The 26553-nt window shown below is 56.0% G+C and overlaps 2 protein-coding genes across 4 annotated transcripts in view; one reads left to right on the top strand and one right to left on the bottom strand.

Annotated features, from left to right (window-relative positions):
• NCSTN (nicastrin) lies at nt 1–25779 on the bottom strand. 3 transcript variants are annotated; one of them, XM_021542224.3, is made up of 17 exons: nt 25657–25779; nt 24074–24178; nt 21978–22101; nt 19441–19559; nt 18875–19020; nt 17602–17755; nt 15898–16007; nt 11862–12014; nt 9906–10010; nt 9558–9635; nt 8342–8514; nt 6227–6329; nt 5081–5179; nt 4265–4352; nt 2649–2800; nt 1622–1834; nt 1–238 (listed from the first exon to the last, which is right to left on the bottom strand). In XM_021542224.3, exons 1-17 carry the CDS (start codon nt 25766–25768, stop codon nt 116–118), a joined length of 2157 nt encoding a protein of 718 aa, XP_021397899.2. In that variant the 5' UTR covers nt 25769–25779; the 3' UTR covers nt 1–115. The 3 variants fall into 3 exon arrangements, with proteins under 3 accessions (XP_021397899.2, XP_077645556.1, XP_077645555.1); XM_077789430.1 differs by lacking the exon at nt 1–238 and having other exon boundaries at nt 1744–2026; XM_077789429.1 differs by lacking the exons at nt 1–238; nt 1622–1834; nt 2649–2800 and having other exon boundaries at nt 3170–4352.
• Nucleotides 25780–25845: 66 nt separating this feature from the next.
• Nucleotides 25846–26553, top strand: part of COPA (coat protein complex I subunit alpha) — a 38622-nt gene continuing 37914 nt past the window's right edge. The window contains exon 1 of the mRNA XM_077789428.1: nt 25846–25962. Coding sequence (XP_077645554.1) covers nt 25923–25962 — 40 coding nt within the window. The 5' untranslated portion in view covers nt 25846–25922. The remainder of the gene's footprint in view (nt 25963–26553) is intronic.

Genomic DNA, 26553 nt, shown 5'->3' with positions numbered 1-26553 from the left:
GGAATTTCCCCCCAGGGCACGGATCCCCCCTGGAATTCCGGGTTTCCCAGGACACCTCTGGCATTCCCAGCTCCGGGGGGATTCCCGAGGCTCTCCCGGAGGTTTTCCCGGATTTTCAGTATCCGGAGGGGCCGGGAGGGGCCGGGAGGCCGAAGAGCAGCGAGGCCTTGGAGTTGATGAGGAAGGTGCAGAGCAGGGACAGGAGCAGCACCAGCACCCCCAGCGCCAGCGTCAGCAGCTGGAAAACGGGATTTGGGAATTGGGATTTGGGAATTGGGAATTTGGGATTCGGGGATTGGGATTTGGGATATTGGGGATTGGGATTTGGGGATTGGGGATTTGGGATTTGGGGATTGGGGATTTGGTGCAGAGCAGGGACAGGAGCAGCACCAGCACCCCCAGCGCCAGCGTCAGCAGCTGGAAAACGGGATTTGGGATTTGGGAATTGGGATTTGGGGATTGGGGATTTGGGATTTGGGGATTTGGGATTTGGGGATTGGGGATTTGGGATTTGGGGATTTGGGATATGGGGGATTTGGGATATTGGGGATTTGGGAATTGGAGATTTGGGATTTGGGGATTTGGGATTTGGGGATATGGTGCAGAGCAGGGACAGGAGCAGCACCAGCACCCCCAGCGCCAGCGTCAGCAGCTGGAAAACGGGATTTGGGATTTGGGATTTGGGATTTGGGAATTGGGATTTGGGAATTTGGGATTTGGGGATTTGGGATATTGGGGATTTGGGATAATGGGGATTTGGGGATTTGGTGCAGAGCAGGGACAGGAGCAGCACCAGCACCCCCAGCGCCAGCGTCAGCAGCTGGAAAACGGGATTTGGGATTTGGGAATTGGGATTTGGGGATTGGGATTTGGGGATTGGGGATTGGGGATTGGGGATTGGGGATTTGGGATTTGGGGATTTGGGGATTTGGTGCAGAGCAGGGACAGGAGCAGCACCAGCACCCCCAGCGCCAGCGTCAGCAGCTGGAAAACAGGATTTGGGAATTGGGAATTTGGGGATTGGGGATTTGGGGATTGGGATTTGGGATATTGGGATATTGGGGATTTGGGAATTTGGGGATTTGGGATACTGGGGAGTTGGGGATTTCGGATTTTGGGATCAACCCAGGCTCCCTCCCTGTCCTCTGGGTGTCCCTGTGTCTGTCCCATCCCTGTGTCCCATCCGTGTCCCATCCCGTGTCCCTGTCCCATCCCGTGTCCCATCCGTGCCCTGTCCCATCCCGTGTCCCATCCGTGTCCCCATCCCATCCCGTGTCCCTGTCCCATCCGTGTCCGTGTCCCATCCGTGTCCCATCCCTGTCCCTGTCCCATCCCGTGTCCCTGTCCCATCCATGTCCGTGTCCCATCCGTGTCCCTCTCCCATCCCCATGTCCCATCCGTGTCCCACCCGTGTCCCCGGCTGTCCCCGTCCCATCCCGTGTCCCACCCATGTCCCCAGCTGTCCCCATCCCATCCCGTGTCCCACCTGTGTCCCACCCGTGTCCCCGGCTGTCCCCATCCCATCCCGTGTCCCATCCCGTGTCCCATCCGTGTCCCATCCCTGTCCCTGTCCCATCCCATCCCGTGTCCCCCCGTGTCCCCCCCGTGTCCCGGCCGTCACCTCCAGCTCCCGGCTGGCCACCAGGAAGAGCCGGGCCCGCACGTCCTTCCAGCGGCTCTCGGTCCACGTGGAGAATTCCCGGGAATCCCAGCGGCGCAGCTCGAAGGCCGGGGACAGCGCGGGGGACAGACGGACACCGGAGCGGACACAGCCGGGAACGCGGGAGCTGGAATTCCCGTCCAGGGGACCCTGCACCCACCAGTACTCGTACAGCTGGGAAAAACGGGAATCACACAGGGAATCACACAGGGAATGACACAGGGAAAATGGGAATCACTCAGGGAATCACACAGGGAATGACACAGGGAAAACGGGAATGACAGCCTGGGACAGACGGACACAGCCGGAAACGTGGGAGCTGGAATTCCCGTCCAGGGGGCCCTGCACCCACCAGTACTCGTACAGCTGGGAAAAACGGGAATCACACAGGGAATCACTCAGGGAAAACGGGAATCACTCAGGGAATCACACAGGGAATCACACAGGGAATCACACAGGGAATCACACAGGGAATCACACAGGGAATTACACAGGGAAAACGGGAATCACACAGGGAATGACACAGGGAATCACACAGGGAATGACACAGGGAAAACAGGAATGACAGCTGGGAAAAACGGGAATCACACAGGGAATCACACAGGGAATGACACAGGGAATGACACAGGGAAAACGGGAATGACACAGGGAAAACAGGAATGACACAGGGAAAACGGGAATGACACAGGGAAAACGGGAATGACACAGGGAAAACGGGAATGACAGCCGGGGACAGCGTGGGGGACAGACGGACACCCCAATCCCAATCCTGGATTTGGATCACCCCGGGCAGCGTTCCCGGGTTTTTCCCGGGATCCCGATCCCGATCCCGGCTCACCCCGGGCAGCGTTCCCGGGGTTTTCCCGGGATCCCGGCTCACCCTGGGCAGCATTCCCGGGCTTTTCCCAGGATCCTGATCCCGATCCCGGCTCACCTCGGGCAGCGTTCCCGGGCTTTTCCCGGGATCCCGATCCCGATCCCGGCTCACCTCGGGCAGCGTTCCCGGGCTTTTCCCGGGATCCTGGCACTGCTCCCGGCTGAGGTTGGCGCTGGCCCCGGTCAGGTTGCCCAGCACCGCCTGCAGCAGCTGCGTGGTGTTGGTGGGGCTGGACACGGCCACGTAGTGCTGCGGGAAAGGGCCTGGAAAACGGGAACACCGGGAACAGCGGGATCGGGAACGGGAAAAACCGGATCGGGAACGGGAACGGCAGGAACAGCGGGATTGGGAACGGGAGAAACTGGATCGGGAACGGGAACGGCGGGAACAACAGGATTGGGAACGGGAAAAACCAGATTGGGAACAGGAAAGGCGGGAACAACGGGATTGGGAACGGGAGAAACTGGATCGGAACAGGAACGGCGGGAACAACGGGATCGGGAATGGGAACGGCGGGAACAACGGGATCGGGAACGGGAAAAACCGGGATTGGGAACGGGAACGGCGGGAAGAACGGGATTGGGAACGGGAACGGCGGGAACAGCGGGATTGGGAACGGGAAAAACCGGGATCGGGAACGGGAACGGCAGGAACAACGGGATTGGGAATGGGAACGGGAACACAGGGAACAACGGGATTGGGAACGGGAAAAACCAGGAACGGGAACGGGAACGGCGGGAACAACGGGATTGGGAACGGGAAAAACCGGATCGGGAACGGGAACGGGAAAAACCGCGATTAGGAACGGGAACGGCAGGAACAACGGGATTGGGAACAGGAAAAACCGGGATTGGGAACGGGAACGGCGGGAACAACGGGATTGGGAACAGGAACAATGGGATCGTGAACGGGAATGGTGGGAACAACGGGATTGGGAACGGGAAAAACCGGGATTGGGAACGGGAACGGCAGGAACAACGGGATTGGGAACGGGAAAAACCGGATCGGGAATGGGAAGGGCGGGAAAAACAGGATTGAGAACGGGAACAACGGGATCGGGAACAGGAACGGCGGGAACAATGGGATTGGGAACGGGAACGGTGGGATTGGGAATGGGAAAAACCGGATCAGGAACGGGAACAACTGGATCGGGAACGGGAACAAAGGCAAAAATCGGATTGGGAACGGGAAAACTGGGATTGGGAACGGGAACGGTGGGAAAAACAGGATTGGAAATGGGAACGGTGGGAAAAACGGGATTGGGAACGGGAAAAACCGGATCGGAACAGGAACGGCAGGAACAACAGGATTGGGAATGGGAACAACGGGATCGGGAACGGCGGGAACAACGGGATTGGGAACGGGATCGGGAACGGGAACAACAGGATCGGGAACGGGAACGGCGGGAACAACGGGATTGGAAATGGCAGGAACAATGGGAAGAACGGGATTTGGAGTAACGGGAACAATGGGAACAGTGGGATTGGGAACAGTGGGATCGGGAATGGGAACAGCAGGAACAATGGGATTGGGAACAGGAATTCTGGCTCTGGGGAATGGGTAAAACAGGACTGGAAATGGGAATTCCGGCTGGGGAATGGGAATTCCAGCTGGGGAATGGGAATTCCAGCTGGCAATCCCAGCAGTAAAAAGAGAAATTGCAGCAGGAAGAGGAGGAATTCCGGCCGGGAATTCCCAAGGAAAAGCGGGATCGGGTCTCTGCTCACCCAGGATCCCCCTCTGGTCGGGTTTGATCAGGGACTGGAACCAGGAATTGTTGGAGTTGAGCAGGAATCCGTAGAGCAGCCGCGTGACCTGCCGGAAAACCCGGAATTCCCTCAGGGAACTTCCCTGGAATTCCCCAGGAAAAAGGATGGAAGGGATGGGAGGGGATCCCAGGAAAGGAGCTGGAATTTGGGGAGATGGGGAATCGAAGGGAAATCGGGAATTCCAGGAAAATTGGGAATTCCAGGAAAATCGGGGATTCTGATTCCAGGGATTCCAGGAAAATTGTGGACTCTAAGTTCAGGGATCCCGGGAAAATTTGGGATCCTAACTCCAGGGATTTCAGGAATACTGGGGATTCCAAGTCCAGGATTTCAGGAAAATTTGGGACCCTGATTCTATGGATTTCAGGTAAACGGGAGATTCCAATCTGGGCATTCCAGGGAAATGTGGGGTCCTGATTCCAGGGATTTCAGGTCCAGGCATTTCAGGACAATTTGGGATCCTAATTCCAGGGATTTCAGGAATACTGGGGATTCCAAGTCCAGGATTTCAGGAAAATTTGGGATCCTGATTCTATGGATTTCAGGTAAACGGGAGATTCCAATCTGGGCATTCCAGGGAAATGTGGGGTCCTGATTCCCGGGATTTCAGGACAACTTGGGATCCTAATTCCAGGCATTTCAGGAAAACGATGGCCTCGTGTTTCCAGGGATCCCAGGAAAACTGGGGATTCCAATCCCGGGGATTCCGCGCTGGGGAATTCCAGGGCAGGGGTGGATTCCCGGCCCGCAGCATTCCCGGGAGCGCATTCCCACCGTTTTGGGATCCGCCCGGATGCTCTCGGCGGCGCCGGCGGCTCCCCCGGCCAGCGAGAACAGAGCCCGGGCCACCAGCGTGGCCACCTGGGCCAGGGCCTGCGGGGGGCAACAAACCCGGGAATTCTGGGAATTCTGGGAATTCCGGGAATTCCGGGAATTCCGGGAATTCCGGCCCGGCCTCCCTCCTCTTCCCAAACCCCTGGGGATTTGTTCCCATCCCTTTCCCAAGCTTTCCTCCCTCTGCCAATCCCAAATCCCGCCCGGCTCCTCCCGCCTGTTCCGCATTCCGTCCCCTCCGCTTCCCAGGAATGCCCCGATCCCGAATCCCAAACCCCAGGAATGTCCCAGATCCCAAATCCCAAGAATCCCCTGGATCCCAGGGATCCCCCAGGTTTCAAATCCCAAATCCCAGGAATGCCCCAGATCCCAAATCCCCAGTCCCAGGAATGTCTTGGATCCCAAATCCCAGGAATCCCCCAGATCCCAAATCCCAAACCCTAGGAATCCCAGCTCCAAAACCCCAGGAATCCCCAGGATCCCAAACCCCAGATCCCAAACCCCAGGAATCCCAAACCCCAGGTATTCCCGGATCCTGAATCCCAGGATCCCAAACCCCAGGAATCCCCAGGATCCCAAACCCCAGGAATCCCCTGCATCCTGAACCCCAGGAATTCCCGGATCCCAAACCCCAGGTATTCCCAGATCCCGAATCCCAGGATCCTGAGCCCCAGGAATTCCTGGATCCCAAACCCCAGGTATTCCCAGATCCCGGATCCCAGGAATTCCCGGATCCGAAACCCCAGGAATTCCCAGATCCCGGATCCCAGGAATTCCCGAATCCCAAACCCCAGGTATTCCCAGATCCCGGGAATTCCCGGATCCGAAACCCCAGGAATTCCCAGATCCCGGATCCCAGGAATTCCCGGATCCCAAACCCCAGGTATTCCCAGATCCCGGATCCCAGGAATTCCCGAATCCCAAACCCCAGGTATTCCCAGATCCTGAATCCCAGGATCCTGAGCCCCAGGAATTCCCGGATCCCAAACCCCAGGTATTCCCAGATCCCGGATCCCAGGAATTCCCGGATCCCAAACCCCAGGTATTCCCAGATCCCGGATCCCAGGAATTCCCGGGATTGGGCACCTGGGCGGTGTCGGTGACGAATTCCAGGCGCTGCTCCGGGCTCAGCCCCTCGGGATAGCGCAGCCCCAGGCTCTCGGCCGTGTCGTAGATGCTCTGGAAATACCTGGGAATAAACCCGGGAAAAGTCCGGGAAAAGTCCGGAATTCCCAGCCCGCAGGGAGGGAAAACCCCGCTGGGAAAAGGAGCCGGAATTCCCCGTCCGGGAAGGGTCGGAATTCCAGAGATAATCCCGAGGAATTTTCTGGGATTAACCAGGAAGGGTTGGAATTCCAGAGCTTTTCTTTCCCAAGGGATTTTCAGGAATTAGCCAGGAAGGGTCAAAATTCCTGAGCTTCTCCCAAGGAATTTTCTGGGATTTTAATGAGGAAGAATTGGAATTCCAGAGCTTCTCTTGGAAAGTTTTCTGGGATTAACGAGGAGCCCTTGGAATTCCAGAGCTTCTCCCGAGGGATTTTCCGGGATTAATGAAGAAGAGTCGGAATTCTAGATGGGAATTCCAAGGGGTTTTATCAATGAATTCCATGAGCTGGGAGAGGAAAATTCCCAAAAAATCCAAGGAAAAAGCAGGAATTCCAAGGGATTTTATCCATGAGTGCTTCATCATCCATCAACGGCTGATCCCAGCCAGAATTCCATGGGAATTCCAGATTCCCACATTCCTGGGAAAGCTGGGATGATCCCGAGGGATCCCCTCTGGGGCTTTTGGGATTCCCAAATTCCCGCCCCACATCCCAGAACTCCTCTGGAAAAGCCGGAGCGGGGTCACGGGGGGTGATCCCAAAAAAAACCCCTGGAAGCGGAGAGGAAACAGCTGGGAAAGAATTCCATAAAAATCGCCGGGAGCGGCCTCGGGAAGCGCAGCTGCGGCTCTGGCGCCGCCGGCTCCGGGCCAGGGAGCTGCTCCCAAAAAAAGCCGGAATTTTCTCCCGCCTGTCCGAGCAATTCCCTCGCGCTTGTCTGAGCATTCCCAGAATTCCCGTGGGAAGGGCCGGATCCGGCTGAAAAATCCCGGATTTTCAGCACGGGGTTCCCATGGGAAGCTGAAATCCCTCTGGAACACCCAGAATTCCTGGATTTGTACCCAGTGTGGAATGCCCAGAATTCCTGGATTTTACCTGTCCCAGAATTCCCAGATGACGTACCTGGCGTTCCGGGGTTTCACCTGTCCCACAGTTCCCAGAACTCCCAGAATTCCCAGATTTTCCCTGCCCCGTTATTCCCGTTATTCCGTACCTGTTGCGGAACGCCCCGCAATGGTCCCTGAGCAGCCCTGCCTGTCCCAGCATTCCCAGAATGAATTCCCGTTTTTCCGTACCTGTTCTGGAATGTGCCGCGGTGGTTGCTGAGCAGCCCTGGGGTTGGCCTGCCCCAGCACTCCCAGAATTCCCATTTTTCCCATTTTCCCTGGAATTCCGTACCTGTTGCGGAAGGCGCCGCGGTGGCCGGCCTGCAGCATTCCCATTATTCCCGTTATCCTGTTGTTATTCCCATTATCCCGTTATTCCCATTATCCTGTTATTCCGTTGTTATTCCCGTTATTCCCGTTATCCCGTTGTCATTCCCGTTTTTCCGTACCTGTTGCGGAAGGCGCCGCGGTGGCCGGCCAGCAGCATTCCCATTATTCCCGTTATCCCGTTGTTATTCCCGTTATCCCGTTATTCCCATTTTCCCTGGAATTCCGTACCTGTTGCGGAAGGCGCTGCGGTGGTCGGCCAGCAGCGCCCCCGGCAGGAGGCGCCGCGCGCGCAGGAATCGCTGCAGCGCCCCCGGCAGGTCTCCTGTTGTTATCCCGTTATTCCCGTTGTCATTCCCGTTATCCCGTTGTCATTCCCGTTATCCCGTTATCCCGTTATTCCCTGGAATTCCGTACCTGTTGCGGAAGGCGGCGCGGTGGTCGGCCAGCAGCGCCCCCGGCAGGTCTCCTGTTGTTATCCCATTATCCCGTTATCCCGTTATCCTGTTGTCATTCCCGTTATTCCCTGGAATTCCGTACCTGTTGCGGAAGGCGCCGCGGTGGTCGGCCAGCAGCGCCCCCGGCATGTCTCCTGTTGTTATCCCGTTGTTATTCCCGTTATCCCGTTGTCATTCCCGTTATTCCCGTTTGGAATTCCGTACCTGTTGCGGAAGGCGCCGCGGTGGTCGGCCAGCAGCGCCCCCGGCAGGAGGCGCCGCGCGCGCAGGAATCGCTGCAGCGCCGAGGGCGGCAGCGGCCGCGACGCCTCCGGCTCCTGCACCGACAGCCCCGAGCCCCGGGCGGCCCCGCGCAGCGCCGACAGCACGGACTGCACCTGGAAAACAGCGGGAATACGGGAATCTGGGAATGGCAGGGATTGCACCTGGGAAACAGCGGGAATCTGGGAATCTGGGAATGTGGGGATTGCACCTGGAAAACAGCGGGAATACCGGGAATACCGGAATGTGGGGATGGCAGCAGGGATTGCACCTGGAAAACAGCGGGAATGTGGGAATGTGGGAATGTGGGGATGTGGGAATGGCAGCAGGGATCGCACCTGGGAAACAGCGGGAATCTGGGAATGTGGGAATGTGGGAATGTGGGGATGGCACCTGGAAAACAGCGGGAATACCGGGAATGTGGGAATGTGGGGATGGCACCTGGAAAACAGCGGGAATCTGGGAATCTGGGGATGTGGGGATGTGGGGATGGCAGGGATTGCACCTGGGAAACAGCGGGAATACCGGGAATGTGGGAATGGCAGGGATGGCAGGGATTGCACCTGGGAAACAGCGGGAATGTGGGAATGTGGGAATGTGAGGATCACACCTGGGAAACAGCGGGAATACGGGAATGTGGGAATCTGGGAATGGCAGGGATTGCACCTGGAAAACAGCGGGAATGAGGGAATGTGGGAATGTGGGGATTGCACCTGGAAAACAGCGGGAACACCGGGAATGTGGGAATGTGGGAATGTGGGGATGGCACCTGGAAAACAGCGGGAATGAGGGAATGTGGGAATGTGGGGATGGCACCTGGAAAACAGCGGGAACACCGGGATGTGAGGATCACACCTGGGAAACAGCGGGAATGTCAGGGAATGAGGGAATACTGGAAATGACGGGAATGGCGGGAATGAGGGGATGGCAGCACAGACCGGATCTGGGAAAGAGCGGGAACGAGGGAATGATGGGAATGACGGGATGCTGGGAATGCCAGGAATGCTGGGAGGTTTGGGAATGCTTCCAATGCCAGCAATTAGAAATGCCAGGAATTCCAGGAATGCTGCGAATTTCAGGAATGCCAGGAATCCCGGGAAGGCCAGAACATTCCCTGGGATTTTTGGGATGGAGAACATTCCCGGGATTCCGGGCTCACCTCGGATTCCACGGATTCATTCCGCCGGGAGATGGGATCCGTGTGCACCCAGAGCACGGAGTCGTTCCGCAGGGCCACCTGGAAACCCGGAAATCCGGGAAAATCAGGGAAAATCCAGCACCAGGGTGGGAATTCTGGGGCCCTCAATGGGAATTCCAGGAAAAAAATCAGAGCTGGGATGGGAAATTTAGGGAAAACTCAGGGAGTCCCAGGAAAACCCAGGGAATTCCAGGGGAGCACTCAGGGAATTCCAGGGGAAATTCAGGGGAAAATCGGGAGATTCCAGGGGAAATTCAGGGGAAACTCGGGGGATTCCAGGAAAAGGGAGGAATTCCCGGAATTCCGGACCTGGCCCAGCTCCAGGAAGGCGCCGATGTTCTCCAGGCGCAGCGGGAACTTGTCGTGCTCCATGTCGAACGCCAGGCGCGAGCTGCCGATGTAATCGAAGCTCTCCTGGAAAACGGGAATTCGGGAATGGCCTGGGGATGGGGAAACGGGAATTCGGGAATGCCCTGGGGATGGGGAAAGGGGAATTCGGGAATGCTGCGGGGATGGGGAAACGGGAATTCGGGAATGCCGCGGGGATGGGGAAAGGGGAATTCGGGAATGCCGCGGGGATGGGGAAAGGGGAATTCGGGAATGCCGCGGGGATGGGGAAAGGGGAATTCGGGAATGCCCTGGGGATGGGGAAAGGGGAATTCGGGAATGCCCTGGGGATGGGGAAACGGGAATTCGGGAATGCCGCGGGGATGGGGAAACGGGAATTCGGGAATGCCCTGGGGATGGGGAAAGGGGAATTCGGGAATGCCCTGGGGATGGGGAAAGGGGAATTCGGGAATGCCCTGGGGATGGGGAAAGGGGAATTCGGGAATGGCCTGGGGATGGGGAAACGGGAATTCGGGAATGGCCTGGGGATGGGGAAAGGGGAATTTGGGAATGGCCTGGGGATGGGGAAAGGGGAATTCGGGAATGCTGCGGGGATGGGGAAAGGGGAATTCGGGAATGGCCTGGGGATGGGGAAACGGGAATTCGGGAATGCCACGGGGATGGGGAAACGGGAATTCGGGAATGCCGCGGGGATGGGGAAAGGGGAATTCGGGAATGGCCTGGGGATGGGGAAACGGGAATTCGGGAATGCCCTGGGGATGGGGAAACGGGAATTCGGGAATGCCCTGGGGATGGGGAAAGGGGAATTCGGGAATGGCCTGGGGATGGGGAAACGGGAATTCGGGAATGGCCTGGGGATGGGGAAAGGGGAATTCGGGAATGCCGCGGGGATGGGGAAAGGGGAATTCGGGAATGCTGCGGGGATGGGGAAAGGGGAATTCGGGAATGGCCTGGGGATGGGGAAAGGGGAATTCGGGAATGCCGCGGGGATGGGGAAACGGGAATTCGGGAATGCCGTGGGGATGGGGAAAGGGGAATTCGGGAATGTCCTGGGGATGGGGAAACGGGAATTCGGGAATGTCCTGGGGATGGGGAAAGGGGAATTCGGGAATGTCCTGGGGATGGGGAAAGGGGAATTCGGGAATGCCACGGGGATGGGGAAACGGGAATTCGGGAATGCCCTGGGGATGGGGAAAGGGGAAATTCCCGGAATTCCAGCATGGGGATGGGGAAAGGGGAGGGCAAAAGGGAAAGGGGAAAGGAAAATGAAATGGAAAGGGGAAAAGGGAAAAGGGAGAGGAAAAGGGAAAAGAGGAAAATGAAAGGAAAAAGGAGAAGGGGAAAGGGAAAGGAAAAGGGAAAGGGGAAATTCCAGGAATTTTGGCATAGGGAGAGAGAAAAGGAAACAGAAAAGGGGAAAAGGGAAGGGGAAAAGGGGAAAGAAAGGAAAAAGCAAAGAGCGAAGGGAAAAGAAATGGAAAAGGAAAGAAAATAAATAGGAAAAAAGGGAAAAGAAGGAAAAGCAAAGGAAAAAATAAAAGGAAGAGAAAGAAACAGATAAAGCAGGAAAGAAACAAATAACGGGAAATGAAACAGGAAAGGGAAGGAAAAGGAACAGAGAAAAGGAACAGAAAAAAGGAGCAGAAACGGAGCCAATCCCCCCCAAAAACCCGGGAAAAAGCCATCCCAAAGGATCCTGGGCTGGATCCCCGAGGTGCATCCCATGGAATCCCAGGGAATGCCGGGAATTCCGGGCTCACCCCCTGGAAGAAGACGAAGAGGACGTTCCTGGGGAGCTGAGCTGGCCCCAATCCCCCCCCAAAAAACCCGGGAAAAAGCCATCCCAAAGGATCCTGGGCTGGATCCCCGAGGTGCATCCCATGGAATCCCAGGGAATTCCGGGAATTCCGGGCTCACCCCCTGGAAGAAGACGAAGAGGACGTTCCTGGGCAGCTGCTGGGAGCCGGGGGCCGCCTGCAGGGCCTGGGCAGCCGCCAGCAGCGCCACGAAGGAGCCGACGGCCGCCTCGGCGCCCGGGGCCACGTTCCAGAAAAACGAGTGGCTGTCCACCTGGAAAACGGGAAAACGGGAGTGGGAACACGGAAACGAGTGGCTGTCCACCTGGAAAACGGGAAAACGGGAGTGGGAACAGGGAAACGAGGGGCTGTCCACCTGGAAAACGGGAAAACGGGAGTGGGAACAGGGAAACGAGGGGCTGTCCACCTGGGAAATGGGAAAATGGGAGTGGGAACAGGGAAACAAGGGGTTGTCCACATGGGAAACGGGAAAACGGGAGTGGGAACAGGGGAAATGGGAAAGTTCCAGAAAAATGAGTGGCTGTCCACCTGGGAAATGGGAAAACGGGAGTGGGAACAGGGAAACGAGGGGCTGTCCACCTGGGAAATGGGAAAACGGGAGTGGGAACAGGGAAAATGGGAATGGGAACAGGGAAACGAGGGGCTGTCCACATGGGAAATGGGAAAACGGGAGTGGGAACAGGGAAACGAGGGGCTGTCCACCTGGGAAATGGGAAAATGGGAATGGGAACAGGGAAACGAGGGGCTGTCCACCTGGAAAACGGGAAAAATGGGAATGGGAACAGGGAAAATGGGAATGGGAACAGGGAAACGAGGGGCTGTCCACCTGGGAAATGGGAAAATGGGAGTGGGAACAGGGAAACGAGGGGCTGTCCACCTGGGAAACGGGAAAATGGGAGTGGGAACAGGGAAAATGGGAATGGGAACAGGGAAACGAGGGGCTGTCCACATGGGAAACGGGAAAACGGGAGTGGGAACAGGGAAAATGGGAGTGGGAACAGGGAAAATGGGAATGGGAACAGGGAAAATGAGGGGCTGTCCACATGGGAAACGGGAAAACAGGAGTGGGAACAGGGAAACGAGGGGCTGTCCACCTGGAAAAATGGGAATGGGAACAGGGAAACGAGGGGCTGTCCACATGGGAAATGGGAAAACGGGAGTGGGAACAGGGAAAATGGGAATGGGAACAGGGAAACGAGGGGCTGTCCACCTGGGAAATGGGAAAATGGGAATGGGAACAGGGAAATGAGGGGCTGTCCACATGGGAAATGGGAAAATGGGAATGGGAACAGGGAAAATGGGAATGGGAACAGGGAAACGAGGGGCTGTCCACATGGGAAATGGGAAAATGGGAATGGGAACAGGGAAACGAGGGGCTGTCCACCTGGGAAACGGGAAAATGGGAGTGGGAACAGGGAAAATGGGAATGGGAACAGGGAAACGAGGGGCTGTCCACCTGGGAAATGGGAAAACGGGAATGGGAACAGGGAAACAAGTGGCTGTCCACCTGGGAAATGGGAAAAATGGGAATGGGAACAGGGAAATGAGGGGCTGTCCACCTGGGAAACGGGAAAATGGGAGTGGGAACAGGGAAAATGGGAATGGGAACAGGGAAACGAGGGGCTGTCCACCTGGAAAACGGGAAAACGGGAATGGGAACAGGGAAACGAGGGGCTGTCCACATGGGAAACGGGAAAATGGGAGTGGGAACAGGGAAAATGGGAATGGGAACAGGGAAACGAGGGGCTGTCCACCTGGGAAATGGGAAAATGGGAATGGGAACAGGGAAACGAGGGGCTGTCCACCTGGGAAATGGGAAAATGGGAGTGGGAACAGGGAAAATGGGAGTGGGAACAGGGAAAATGGGAATGGGAACAGGGAAACGAGGGGCTGTCCACCTGGGAAACGGGAAAACGGGAGTGGGAACAGGGAAACGAGGGGCTGTCCACATGGGAAACGGGAAAATGGGAATGGGAACAGGGAAAATGGGAATGGGAACAGGGAAAATGGGAATGGGAACAGGGAAACGAGGGGCTGTCCACATGGGAAACGGGAAAATGGGAGTGGGAACAGGGAAAATGGGAATGGGAACAGGGAAACGAGGGGCTGTCCACATGGGAAATGGGAAAACGGGAATGGGAACAGGGAAACAAGTGGCTGTCCACCTGGGAAATGGGAAAAATGGGAATGGGAACAGGGAAATGAGGGGCTGTCCACCTGGAAAAATGGGAAAAATGGGAATGGGAACAGGGAAAATGGGAATGGGAACAGGAAAAGCGAGGGGCTGTCCACCTGGGAAATGGGAAAAATGGGAATGGGAACAGGGAAACAAGGGGCTGTCCACCTGGAAAACGGGAAAAATGGGAATGGGAACAGGGAAAATGGGAATGGGAACAGGGAAACGAGGGGCTGTCCACCTGGGAAATGGGAAAACGGGAATGGGAACAGGGAAACGAGGGGCTGTCCACCTGGAAAAATGGGAAAAATGGGAATGGGAACAGGGAAAATGGGAATGTTCCAGAAAAATGAGTGGCTGTCCATCTGGAAAATGGGAATGTTCAGGAAAAATGGGAATGGGGGAGGTACTGTTCCAGAAAAATGATTTCCAGTGGATTTTATGGTATTTTACCATGACTTCTCCAAGATTTTTCTAAGATTTTCCCAAGGATATTTCCATGGGATTTCCTCACCATTTTCCCAGGACTTTTCCATCATTTTCCCCCAGGATTTCCCCAGAAATGTTCCCAGGATTTCCCCATGATTTCCCCATAATTTCCCCCATGATTTTCCCAGGATTTCCCCATGATTTCCCCAGGATTTTCCCCATGATTTCCCCATGATTTCCCCCATGATTTCCCCATGATTTCCCCCATGATTTTCCCATGATTTCCCCATGATTTCCCCATGATTTTCCCAGGATTTTCCCCAGGATTTCCCCGGATTTCTCCCATGATTTCCCCAGGATTTCTCCCAGGATTTCCTCAGGATTTTCCCCATGATTTCCCCAGGATTTCCCCATGATTTCCCCCAGGATTTCCCCATGATTTCCCCCATGATTTCCCCATAATTTCCCCATGATTCCCCCATGATTTTCCCATGATTTCCCCATGATTTCCCCAGGATTTTCCCCAGGATTTCTCCCAGGATTTCCCCCATGATTTTCCCCATGATTTCCCCATGATTTCCCCAGGATTTTCCCCAGGATTTCTCCCATGATTTTCCCATGATTTCCCCAGGATTTCCCCAGGATTTCCCCAGGATTTCCCCCATGATTTCCCCATGATTTCCCCAGGATTTCCCCAGGATTTCCCCATGATTTCCCCATGATTTTCCCCAGGATTTCTCCCATGATTTCCCCATGATTTCCCCATGATTTTCCCCATGATTTCCCCCATGATTTCCCCATGATTTCCCCATGATTTCCCCAGGATTTCCCCAGGATTTCCCCATGATTTCCCCCATGATTTCCCCAGGATTTCCCCAGGATTTCCCCCATGATTTCCCCATGATTTCCCCCAGGATTTCCCCATGATTTCCCCAGGATTTCCCCGGATTTCTCCCATGATTTCCCCCAGGATTTCCCCATGATTTCCCCATGATTTTCCCCAGGATTTCCCCATGATTTCCCCATGATTTCTCCCATGATTTCCCCAGGATTTCCCCAGGATTTCCCCAGGATTTCCCCCATGATTTCCCCATGATTTTCCCCATGATTTCCCCATGATTTCCCCAGGATTTCCCCAGGATTTTTCCCAGGATTTCCCCATTATTTCCCCATGATTTCTCCCATGATTTCCCCCAGGATTTCCCCATTATTTCCCCATGATTTCTCTCATGATTTCCCCATGATTTCCCCATGATTTTTCCCATGATTTTTCCCAGGATTTTCCCAGGATTTCCCCATAATTTCCCCAGGATTTCCCCGGATTTCTCCCATGATTTCCCCAGGATTTCCCCATGATTTCCCCCATTATTTCCCCATGATTTCCCCGGATTTCCCCCATGATTTCCCCAGGATTTCCCCATGATTTTCCCAGGATTTTCCCCAGGATTTCCCCGGATTTCTCCCATGATTTCCCCATGATTTCCCCAGGATTTTTCCCAGGATTTCCCCAGGATTTCCCCGGATTTCTCACCCTGGTGGCCGCCAGGACCAGGCGCTGCTCGGGCGGCAGCCGGGCCGAGGCGTTGATGGGCTGCAGGGAGCTCCAGACGTTGTAATCCAGCAGGGGGTCACACACGATCTCTGGGAACAGGAAAACATTCCAGGGATTGGGAAAACTCCAGGGAAAAATGGGAAAACTCCAGGGAAAAAATGGGAAAACTCCAGGGAAAAAATGGGAAACTGTGATAAAAATGGCATTCCTGGAGAAATTCTTATGAAAAACACAAAGGGATTGCTGGGACTCAGGGAGTTCCAGATGTTGGAATTCCCAGGATTTCAACTGGATTTCCTCAGGATTCTCCTCTGATTTCCCTGGAATTCTCTCAGGATTTCCCCAGGATCCTCCCAAGATTTCCCTGTGTTTTCCCTGGGATCCTCCCAGGGTTTTCCAAGATTTCCCCAGGATTTTCCCAAAAAATCCCCAGCATTCTTCCAGGGTTTCCTCAGGATGTCCCAAGGTCTTCCTAGGATTCTCCCAGGATTTCCCCAGGATCCTCCCAGAGTTCCCCAGGATTTCCCCAGGATTCTCCCAGGGTTGTCCAGGATTTCCCCAAGATTTTCCCAGGATTTTCCCCAGAATTTCCCCAGGATCCTCCCAGAGTTCCCAGGATTTCCCCAGGATTCTCCCAGGGTTGTCCAGGATTTCCCCAAGATTTTCCCAGGATTTTCCCCAGAATTTTCCCAGGATTTTTCCCAGCATCCTCCCAGAATTTTCCCAGGATTTCCCCAGAATCCTCCCAGAGTTCCCCAGATTCTCTCAGAGTTCCCCAGGATTTTCCCAAGGTTTTCCCAGGATTCTCCCAGGATTTTGGCTGCTGACCTGGGCTAAGGCTGTAGCACCACTGCAGCCCCCGTGCAGCCCCGACCTGGGTTGATGCTGCAGCCCCATTGCAGCACTGACCTGGGCTGATGCTGCAGCCCCATTGCAGCCCCATTGCAGCCCCGACCTGGGTTGATGCTGCAGCCCCATGCAGCCCCATTGCAGCCCCGACCTGGGTTGATGCTGCAGCCCCATTGCAGCCCCATTGCATCACTGACCTGGGCTGATGCTGCAGCCCCATTGCAGCCCCATGCAGCCCCATTGCAGCCCCGACCTGGGTTGATGCTGCAGCCCCATGCAGCCCCATTGCAGCCCCGACCTGGGCTGATGCTGCAGCCCCATTGCAGCCCCATTGCATCACTGACCTGGGTTGATGCTGCAGCCCCATTGCAGCCCCGTGCAGCCCATTGCAGCACTGACCTGGGCTGATGCTGCAGCCCCATTGCAGCCACATGCAGCACTGACCTGGGTTGATGCTGCAGCCCCATGCAGCCCATTGCAGCCCCGACCTGGGTTGATGCTGCAGCCCCATTGCAGCCCCCGTGCAGCCCCGACCTGGGTTGATGCTGCAGCCCCATGCAGCCCATTGCAGCACCGACCTGGGCTGATGCTGCAGCCCCATTGCAGCCCCATGCAGCCCATTGCAGCACTGACCTGGGTTGATGCTGCAGCCCCATTGCAGCCCTGTGCAGCCCCGACCTGGGTTGATGCTGCAGCCCCATTGCAGCCCTGTGCAGCCCCGACCTGGGTTGATGCTGCAGCCCCCGTGCAGCCCCGTGCAGCCCATTGCAGCCCCGACCTCGGTTGATGCTGCAGCCCCATTGCAGCCCCCGTGCAGCCCCGTGCAGCACTGACCTGGGTTGATGCTGAAGGCGCTCTGCAGCGAGCTGCGGCGCATGCAGGTGACGGTGCTGGCGGCGGCGTGCATGTGAGCCTGCAGCTGCAGCGCGCACAGCGGGAACTGCGGCGCCGCGCCCGGCGCAGGGGGCAGGTTGTGGGCTCGGAAACACTGCAGGAAACAGCACGGCAGCCTCAGCACGGCAGCTGCACGGCTTCTGTGGGGCTTTTGGGACATTTTGGGGGCATTTTGGAAATTTTTTCGGGGTTTTTTGCAAATTTCTGCGGATTTTTTTGGGGGGGATTTCGATGATTTTCCCATGGATTTTTATGGGTCCCAACGGATTTCCTATGGGTATTTATAGATTGAAATAGGTTTGTATGGATTGCAATGGATTTTTATGGGTTTCAATGGATTTCAAGGGGTTTCAATGGATTTTTATGGGTTTCAGTGGATTTCAAGGGATTTCAATGGATTTCAAGGGATTCCAATGAATTTTTATGGATTGCAATGGATTTTTATGGGTTTCAATGGATTTTTATGGGTTTCAATGGATTTCAAGGGATTTTTATGGGTTTCAATGGATTTCAAGGGATTCCAATGAATTTTTATGGATTTCAAGGGATTTTTATGGGTTTCAATGGATTTCAAGGGATTTCTATGGGTTTCAAGGAATTTCTATGGGTTTCAATGGATTTTTATGGGTTTCAATGGATTTTTATGGGTTTCAGTGGATTTCAAGGGGTTTCAATGGATTTCAAGGGATTCCAATGAATTTTTATGGATTGCAATGGATTTTTATGGGTTTCAGTGGATTTCAAGGGATTTCAATGGATTTCAAGGGATTTTTATGGGTTTCAATGGATTTCAAGGGATTCCAATGAATTTTTATGGATTTCAAGGGATTTTTATGGGTTTCAATGGATTTCAAGAGATTTTTATGGATTTTTATGGATTTCAAGGGATTTTTATGGGTTTCAATGGATTTCAAGGGATTTTTATGGGTTTCAATGGATTTTTATGGGTTTCAATGGATTTCAAGGGGTTTCAATGAATTTTTATGGGTTTCAATGGATTTTTATGGGTTTCAATGGATTTTTATGCATTTTGATGGATGGCCCACTGATCTTTATGGATTTAAATTGATTGTTATAGATTTCAATGGATTCCCACGGATGCTCATGGATTTTTATGGATTTCAATGGAATTTTTGGATTTAAATCATTTTTTCACTGGAATTTTCCGGACTTGGAAGGGATTTTAAGGGATTTCCAGTGGAATTTTCCGGACCTCTTTGATGAGCTGGGTCTCGTTGGCATCCTGCAGCAGGAAAATGGGGAAGGGAAAATCCTCGTAGGAGAGCCCGGAGCCGTCCGGGTTCCACTCGGAGCCGTTGCAGTGAGCGAACTGCGGCCCGTAGGAGTCTGAGTACAGCCCTGGAATTCGGGAAAAACGGGGTGAAAATGGGGAAAAATGGGGTAAAATGGGATAAAACCAGAGAAAAATAGGATAAAACAAGGAAAGAACAGTGAAAAATGGGGAAAAAATGGGAAAAACAGTGACAGAACTGCGGCCCGTATGCGTCTGAGTACAGCCCTGGGGGTAGAAAAATGGGGTAAAAAGGGAAAAAATGGGATAAAACGGGGGGAAAATAGGGAAAAATGGGGAAAAAAAGGGAAAAACAGTGACAGAACTGTGGTCCATACGAGTCCAAGTACAGCCCTGCAACGGGGAAAAATGGGGTAAAAATGGGAAAAAAAAGGAAAAAAATGGTGAAAATGGGGAAAAAAAGGAGAAAACCCAGGGAAACAGGGACGAATTGGGAAAAAGGGGGGAAAGTTGGGAATTTTGCTCACCAAATCCATCGTTGGGACACTTCAGTCCCGGGGAAAATCCTTGTTCAGGGGCGGGAGAGGCAGCGGCCACGGCCAGGCCGGAGATCCGGGAGCTTCCCTTCAGCCGCATCAAAATCTCCCTGGAAAAGGGAAAATGGGGCTGGAATTCAGGATTTAGCCAGGGAAAAGTGAAATCCAGGCACAAATCAGGGAAATGAAGGGAAAATCCCAGGATTTTTGTCTTGTGAGGGCCCAAAATGGTGGAAAACCAAGAAGGCCGCAAATCCTGGAAATTCCCTTCAGCCGCATCAAAATCTCCCTGGAAAAGGGAAAATGGGGCTGGAATTTGGGATTTAGCCAGGGAAAAGTGAAATCCAGGCATAAATCAGGGAAATGAAGGGAAAATCCCCAGATTTTTGTCTTGTGAGGGCCCAAAATGGTGGAAAACCAAGAAGGCCGCAAATCCTGGAAATTCCCTTCAGCCGCATCAAAATGTCCCTGGAAAAGGGAAAATGGGGCTGGAATTTGGGATTTAGCCAGGGAAAGGTGAAATCCAGGCACAAATCAGGGAAATGAAGGGAAAATCCTGGGATTTTTGTCTTGTGAGGGCCCAAAATGGTGGAAAACCAAGAAGGCTGCAAATCCTGGAAATTCCCCTCAGGTGCAGCAAAATCTCCCTGGAAAAGGGAAACGGGGCTGGAATTCGGGATTTATCCAGGGAAAAGTGAAATCCAGGCATAAATCAGGGAAATGAAGGGAAAATCCTGGGATTTTTGTCTTGTGAGGGCCCAAAATGGTGGAAAACCAACAAGGCCGCAAATCCTGGAAATTCCCCTCAGGTGCAGCAAAATCTCCCTGGAAAAGGGAAACGGGGCTGGAATTTGGGATTTAGCCAGGGAAAAATCAGGAATAAATCCAGGGTTAATCAAGTAAATGAAGGGAAAATCCTGGGATTTTTGTCTTGTGAGGGCCCAAAATGGTGGAAAACCAACAAGGCCGCAAATCCGGATTTTGAAGCTGGGGAGGGGCTGGGATCCTGAATTTCAGAGCCGGGGAGGGCTGGATCCCGAAATTCTGAGACGGGGAGGGGCTGGATCCCGGATTTTGGAGCTGGGGAGGGCCTGGATCCCGGATTTTGGAGCCGGGATCCCGAATTTCGGAGCCGGGGAGGGTCGGGATCCCAGATTTCAGAGTGTGGGAGGGCCTGGATCCCAGATTTCTGAGCCGGGGAGGGTTGGGATCCCGGATTTCTGAGCCGGGGAGGGCTGGATCCCGGATTTCTGAGCCGGGGAGGGCTGGGATCCCGGATTTTGGAGCTGGGGAGGGTCTGGATCCCAGATTTCTGAGCCAGGGGAGGGCTGGATCCTGGATTTTGGAGCTGGGGAGGGTCTGGATCCCAGATTTCAGAGTGTGGGAGGGTCGGGATCTCAGATTTCGGAGCCGGGGAGGGTCTGGATCCTGAATTTAGGGGTCAGGATCCCAGATTTTGAAGTGTGGGAGGGCCTGAATCCCAGATTTCAGAGTGTGGGAGGGTCGGGATCCCAGATTTCTGAGCCAGGGGAGGGCTGGATCCCAGATTTCTGAGCCGGGGAGGGCTGGGATCCCGGATTTTGGAGCTGGGGAGGGTCTGGATCCCAGATTTCAGAGTGTGGGAGGGTCTGGATCCCAGATTTCGGAGCCGGGGAGGGTCTGGATCCCAGATTTCAGAGTGTGGGAGGGTCTGGATCCCAGATTTCGGAGCCGGGGAGGGTCTGGATCCCAGATTTCAGAGTGTGGGAGGGCCTGGATCCCAGATTTCGGAGCCGGGGAGGGTCTGGATCCCAGATTTCAGAGTGTGGGAGGGTCAGGATCCCAGACTTCTGAGCCGGGGAGGGTTGGGATCCTGGATTTTGGAGCCGGGGAGGGTCTGGATCCCAGATTTCAGAGTGTGGGAGGGTCGGGATCTCAGATTTCGGAGCCGGGGAGGGCTGGATCCCAGATTTCTGAGCCGGGGAGGGCTGGGATCCCGGATTTTGGAGCTGGGGAGGGTCTGGATCCCAGATTTCAGAGTGTGGGAGGGCCTGGATCCCAGATTTCGGAGCCGGGGAGGGTCTGGATCCCAGATTTCAGAGTGTGGGAGGGTCTGGATCCCAGATTTCAGAGTGTGGGAGGGTCGGGATCTCAGATTTCTGAGCCGGGGAGGGTCGGGATCCCGGATTTCTGAGCCGGGGAGGGTCGGGATCCCGGATTTCTGAGTTAGGGGAGGGCTGGATCCCGGATTTCAGAGCGTGGGAGGGTCGGGATCCCGGATTTCAGAGCGTGGGAGGGTCGGGATCCCAGATTTCAGAGCCGGGGAGGGCTGGATCCCGGATTTCAGAGCGTGGGAGGGTCGGGATCTCAGATTTCAGAGCCGGGGAGGGCTGGATCCCGGATTTCTGAGCCAGGGAGGGCTGGATCCCGGATTTTGGAGCCGGGGAGGGTCTGGATCCCAGATTTCAGAGTGTGGGAGGGGCTGGATCCCGGATTTCAGAGCCGGGGAGGGTTGGATCCCGGATCCCGGCGTTCCCAGCGCAGGGCACCTGGAGAAGAGGCTCCCGTCGAGCAGGATCACGTAGGGCGGGTGGGGGCCCTCGGCCAGCGCCCACGGCAGGTCCTGCTCCCGCTCCACCACGTGGATCACGCCCGTGTCGCCGCTCAGCGAGGCTGCGGGACCGAGCAGCCCCTCAGCATTCCCGCCCCCATCCCTGGCTTCCCGCGGAATTCCGGGGCGGGGGCCTGAGGGAGAGCTGCGAGGTGGACGTTTGGGAATTCTGAGGGGAAAAGTCCCGCAGTTCCTCGGAAATGCAGGAGAGGGGCACGAGGGAGCGAGGGGAGAGCTGCAGTGTGGAAATGGGGGATTCGTGCCCTCAGAATTCCAGGGAATCCCGTGGAAAAATCCCCGGGTTTGCATGGAATACCAGGGCAGGGGTGTGAAGGAGCGAGGGGAAGAGCTGTGGGATCAGCCCCTCAGAACTCCACGGAATCCCACGGAAAAATCCATGGAAATCCATGGAAAACCAGAGAATTCCACAGAGAAATCGATGGAAAGCCAGGGAATCACACCAAAAAATCCATGGAAAAGCAGGGAATGCCAATGAAAAATCCCTGGAAATCCATGGGATACCAGGCAGAGGCATGAGGGAGTGAGGGAAGAGCAACGGGGTGGAAATGTGGGATTTGTCCCCTCAGAATTCCCAGGAAAAGCAGGGCAGGGAGCTGAGGGGCTCTGATGCTGGCAGGATCACCGGGAGGCTCCCTCACCCCATCCCAGCATTCCCAGATTCCCAGGAATTCCGATGGATCTCACACCGGCAGGATCACCAGGAGGGTCCCTCACAGCCCGCACCCCCCAGCATTCCCAAATTCCCAGGAATTCCCATGGATCTCACACCGGCAGGATCACCAGGAGGGTCCCTCACAGCCCTCACCCCATCCCAGCATTCCCAGATTCCCAAATTCCCGGGATTTCTCACACCGGCAGGATCACCAGGAGGGTCCCTCACAGCCCGCACCCCCCCAGCATTCCCAAATTCCCAGGAATTCCCATGGATCTCACACCGGCAGGATCACCAGGAGGGTCCCTCACAGCCCTCACCCCATCCCAGCATTCCCAGATTCCCAAATTCCCGGGATTTCTCACACTGGCAGGATCACCAGGAGGGTCCCTCACAGCCCTCACCCCATCCCAGCATTCCCAGATTCCCAAATTCCCAGGAATTCCCCACACCAGCAGGATCACCAGGAGGGTCCCTCACAGCCCTCACCCCCCCAGCATTCCCAGATTCCCAAATTCCCGGGATTTCTCACACTGGCAGGATCACCAGGAGGGTCCCTCACAGCCCTCACCCCCCCAGCATTCCCAGATTCCCAAATTCCCGGGATTTCTCACACCGGCAGGATCACCAGGAGGGTCCCTCACAGCCCTCACCCCATCCCAGCATTCCCAGATTCCCAAATTCCCGGGATTTCTCACACCGGCAGGATCACCAGGAGGGTCCCTCACAGCCCGCACCCCCCCAGCATTCCCAGATTCCCAAATTCCCGGGATTTCTCACACCGGCAGGATCACCAGGAGGGTCCCTCACAGCCCTCACCCCATCCCAGCATTCCCAGATTCCCAAATTCCCGGGATTTCTCACACCGGCAGGATCACCAGGAGGGTCCCTCACAGCCCGCACCCCCCAGCATTCCCAGATTCCCAGGAATTCCCATGGATCTCACACCGGCAGGATCACCAGGAGGGTCCCTCACAGCCCTCACCCCATCCCAGCATTCCCAGATTCCCAAATTCCCGGGATTTCTCACACCGGCAGGATCACCAGGAGGGTCCCTCACAGCCCGCACCCCCCAGCATTCCCAGATTCCCAAATTCCCGGGATTTCTCACACCGGCAGGATCACCAGGAGGGTCCCTCACAGCCCGCACCCCCCCAGCATTCCCAGATTCCCAAATTCCCGGGATTTCTCACACCGGCAGGATCACCAGGAGGGTCCCTCACAGCCCTCACCCCATCCCAGCATTCCCAGATTCCCAAATTCCCGGGATTTCTCACACCGGCAGGATCACCAGGAGGGTCCCTCACAGCCCTCACCCCATCCCAGCATTCCCAGATTCCCAAATTCCCGGGAATTCTCACACTGGCAGCCGATCTGGTGCGTGGCGTTGAGCAGGCGCACGCAGGGCGCCGTGTGGTTCAGCGGGATGTAGATCTTGCGGTGCACCGAGTTCCCACGGACCGGGGCTGAAACACCGGGAATGGGAACGGGAAACACCGGGAATGGGAACGGGAAACACCGGGAATGGGAACGGGAAACACCGGGAATGGGAACAGGAAACACCGGGAATGGGAACGGGAAACACTGGGAATGGGAACTGGGAATGGGGATTAAGAATGGGAATGGGGACTGGAAATGGGGACTGGGAACTGGGAATGGGAACCGGGAATGGGAACGGGAAACACCGGTAATGGGAACTGGGAATGGGGATTAGGAATGGGAATGGGGACTGGGAATGGGAACCGGGAATGGGAACGGGAAACACCGGGAATGGGAACTGGTTAATGGGGACTGGGAATGGGAAACACCGGGAATGGGAACGGGAAACATCGGGAATGGGAACTGGGAATGGGGATTAAGAATGGGAATGGGGACCGGGAATGGGAACGGGAAACACCGGGAATGGGAACTGGGAATGGGGACTGGGAACTGGGAATGGGAACTGGGAATGGGGACTGGGAACTGGGAATGGGAACGGGAAACACCGGGAATGGGAACGGGAAACACCGGGAATGGGAACTGGGAATGGGGATTAGGAATGGGAATGGGGACTGGGAATGGGAACCGGGAATGGGAACGGGAAACACCGGGAATGGGAACGGGAAACACCGGGAATGGGAACCGGGAATGGGAACGGGAAACACCGGGAATGGGAACGGGAAACACCGGGAATGGGAACGGGAAACACCGGGAATGGGAACGGGAAACACCGGGAATGGGAACTGGGAATGGGGACTGGGAACTGGGAATGGGAACCGGGAATGGGAACGGGAAACACCGGGAATGGGAACTGGGAATGGGGACTGGGAATGGGAACCGGGAATGGGAACGGGAAACACCGGGAATGGGAACGGGAAACACCGGGAATGGGAACGGGAAACACCGGGAATGGGAATGGGGATTAGGAATGGGAATGGGGACTGGGAATGGGGACCGGGAATGGGAACGGGAAACACTGGGAATGGGGATTAGGAATGGGAATGGGGACTGGGAACTGGGAATGGGGACTGGGAATGGGAACGGGAAACACCGGGAATGGGAACGGGAAACACCGGGAATGGGAACTGGGAATGGGAACGGGAAACACCGGGAATGGGGACTGGGAACTGGGAATGGGAACTGGGAATGGGGACCGGGAATGGGAACGGGAAACACCGGGAATGGGAACTGGGAATGGGGATTAGGAATGGGAATTAGGAATGGGAATGGGGACTGGGAATGGGGACTGGGAATGGGAACCGGGAATGGGAACAGGAACAGGAACCGAACGGGAACGGGGATCGGGAACGGGAATGGGGATTAGGAATGCGAATGGGGACTGGGAACCGGGAATGGGAACGGGAATGGGAACAGGAACAGGAACCGAACGGGAACGGGGATCGGGAACGGGAACGGGGACCGGGAATCTGCCGGTGCACCCCCGAACCGCCCGCTCGGGGCTCACCCGCCGCCAGCGCGGCCACGAGCAGCGCGCGGAGCACGCCCAGGGAATCCCGGCCCCTTCCCGGGGAATCCCGGCCCCTTCCCGGCCAGCCCCGGCCCGGCCCCGCCGCCATCGCCGCCCGCGGGCGCTTCACTTCCGCTTCACTTCCGCGTTGCCGGCGGAAGCGGCGGGGCGGAAGCGGCGGGGCGGAAGCGGTGCCCGTTTCCGGGGCGGCCCCGCGGTGCCGACGTGGAGGTTCCGGGCTGCGGCCGGGCCGGGCTGGCGCCATGCTGACCAAGTTCGAGACCAAATCGGCGCGGGTGAAAGGTGGGAAACGGGAAAGGCCGGGAGAAGCCGGGACAAACCGGGAGAAGCCGGGAGAAACCGGGAGAAACCGGGAGAAGCCGGGATAGAGCGGGACAAACAGCGGAAAACCGGGACGGACCGGGATTCGGGGGGTGGCGGAGGCGGGATCCCGGGGGGAAGATGGAGCCCGCTCCTAACGGAGAGTCCTGAGCGGGTCCGGGAAAGGATCCCGGGAGTGGATCCCGGGAGTGGGATCCTGGGAATGAGGATGGAGAATCCCGGGAATGGGATCCCGGGAATGGGAATGGGATCCCGGGAATGGGATCCCGGGAATGGGAATGGGGATGGGATCCCGGGAATGGGATCCCGGGAGTGGATCCCGGGAATGGGGTCCTGGGAATGGGGATGGGATCCTGGGAATGGGATCCTGGGAATGAGGATGGAGAATCCCGGGAATGGGATCCCGGGAATGGGAATGGGATCCCGGGAATGGGATCCCGGGAATGGGAATGGGATCCCGGGAATGGGATCCCGGGAATTGGGGATGGGGTCCCGGGAATTGGGGATGGGATCCCGGGAATGGGGATGGGATCCCGGGAATGGGATCCCGGG

This window comes from Lonchura striata, chromosome 33 (assembly GCF_046129695.1).
Source record: "Lonchura striata isolate bLonStr1 chromosome 33, bLonStr1.mat, whole genome shotgun sequence".
NCBI classification, from domain to species: Eukaryota; Metazoa; Chordata; class Aves; order Passeriformes; family Estrildidae; genus Lonchura; species Lonchura striata.
This window is presented reverse-complemented; position numbering and strand designations above follow the sequence as displayed.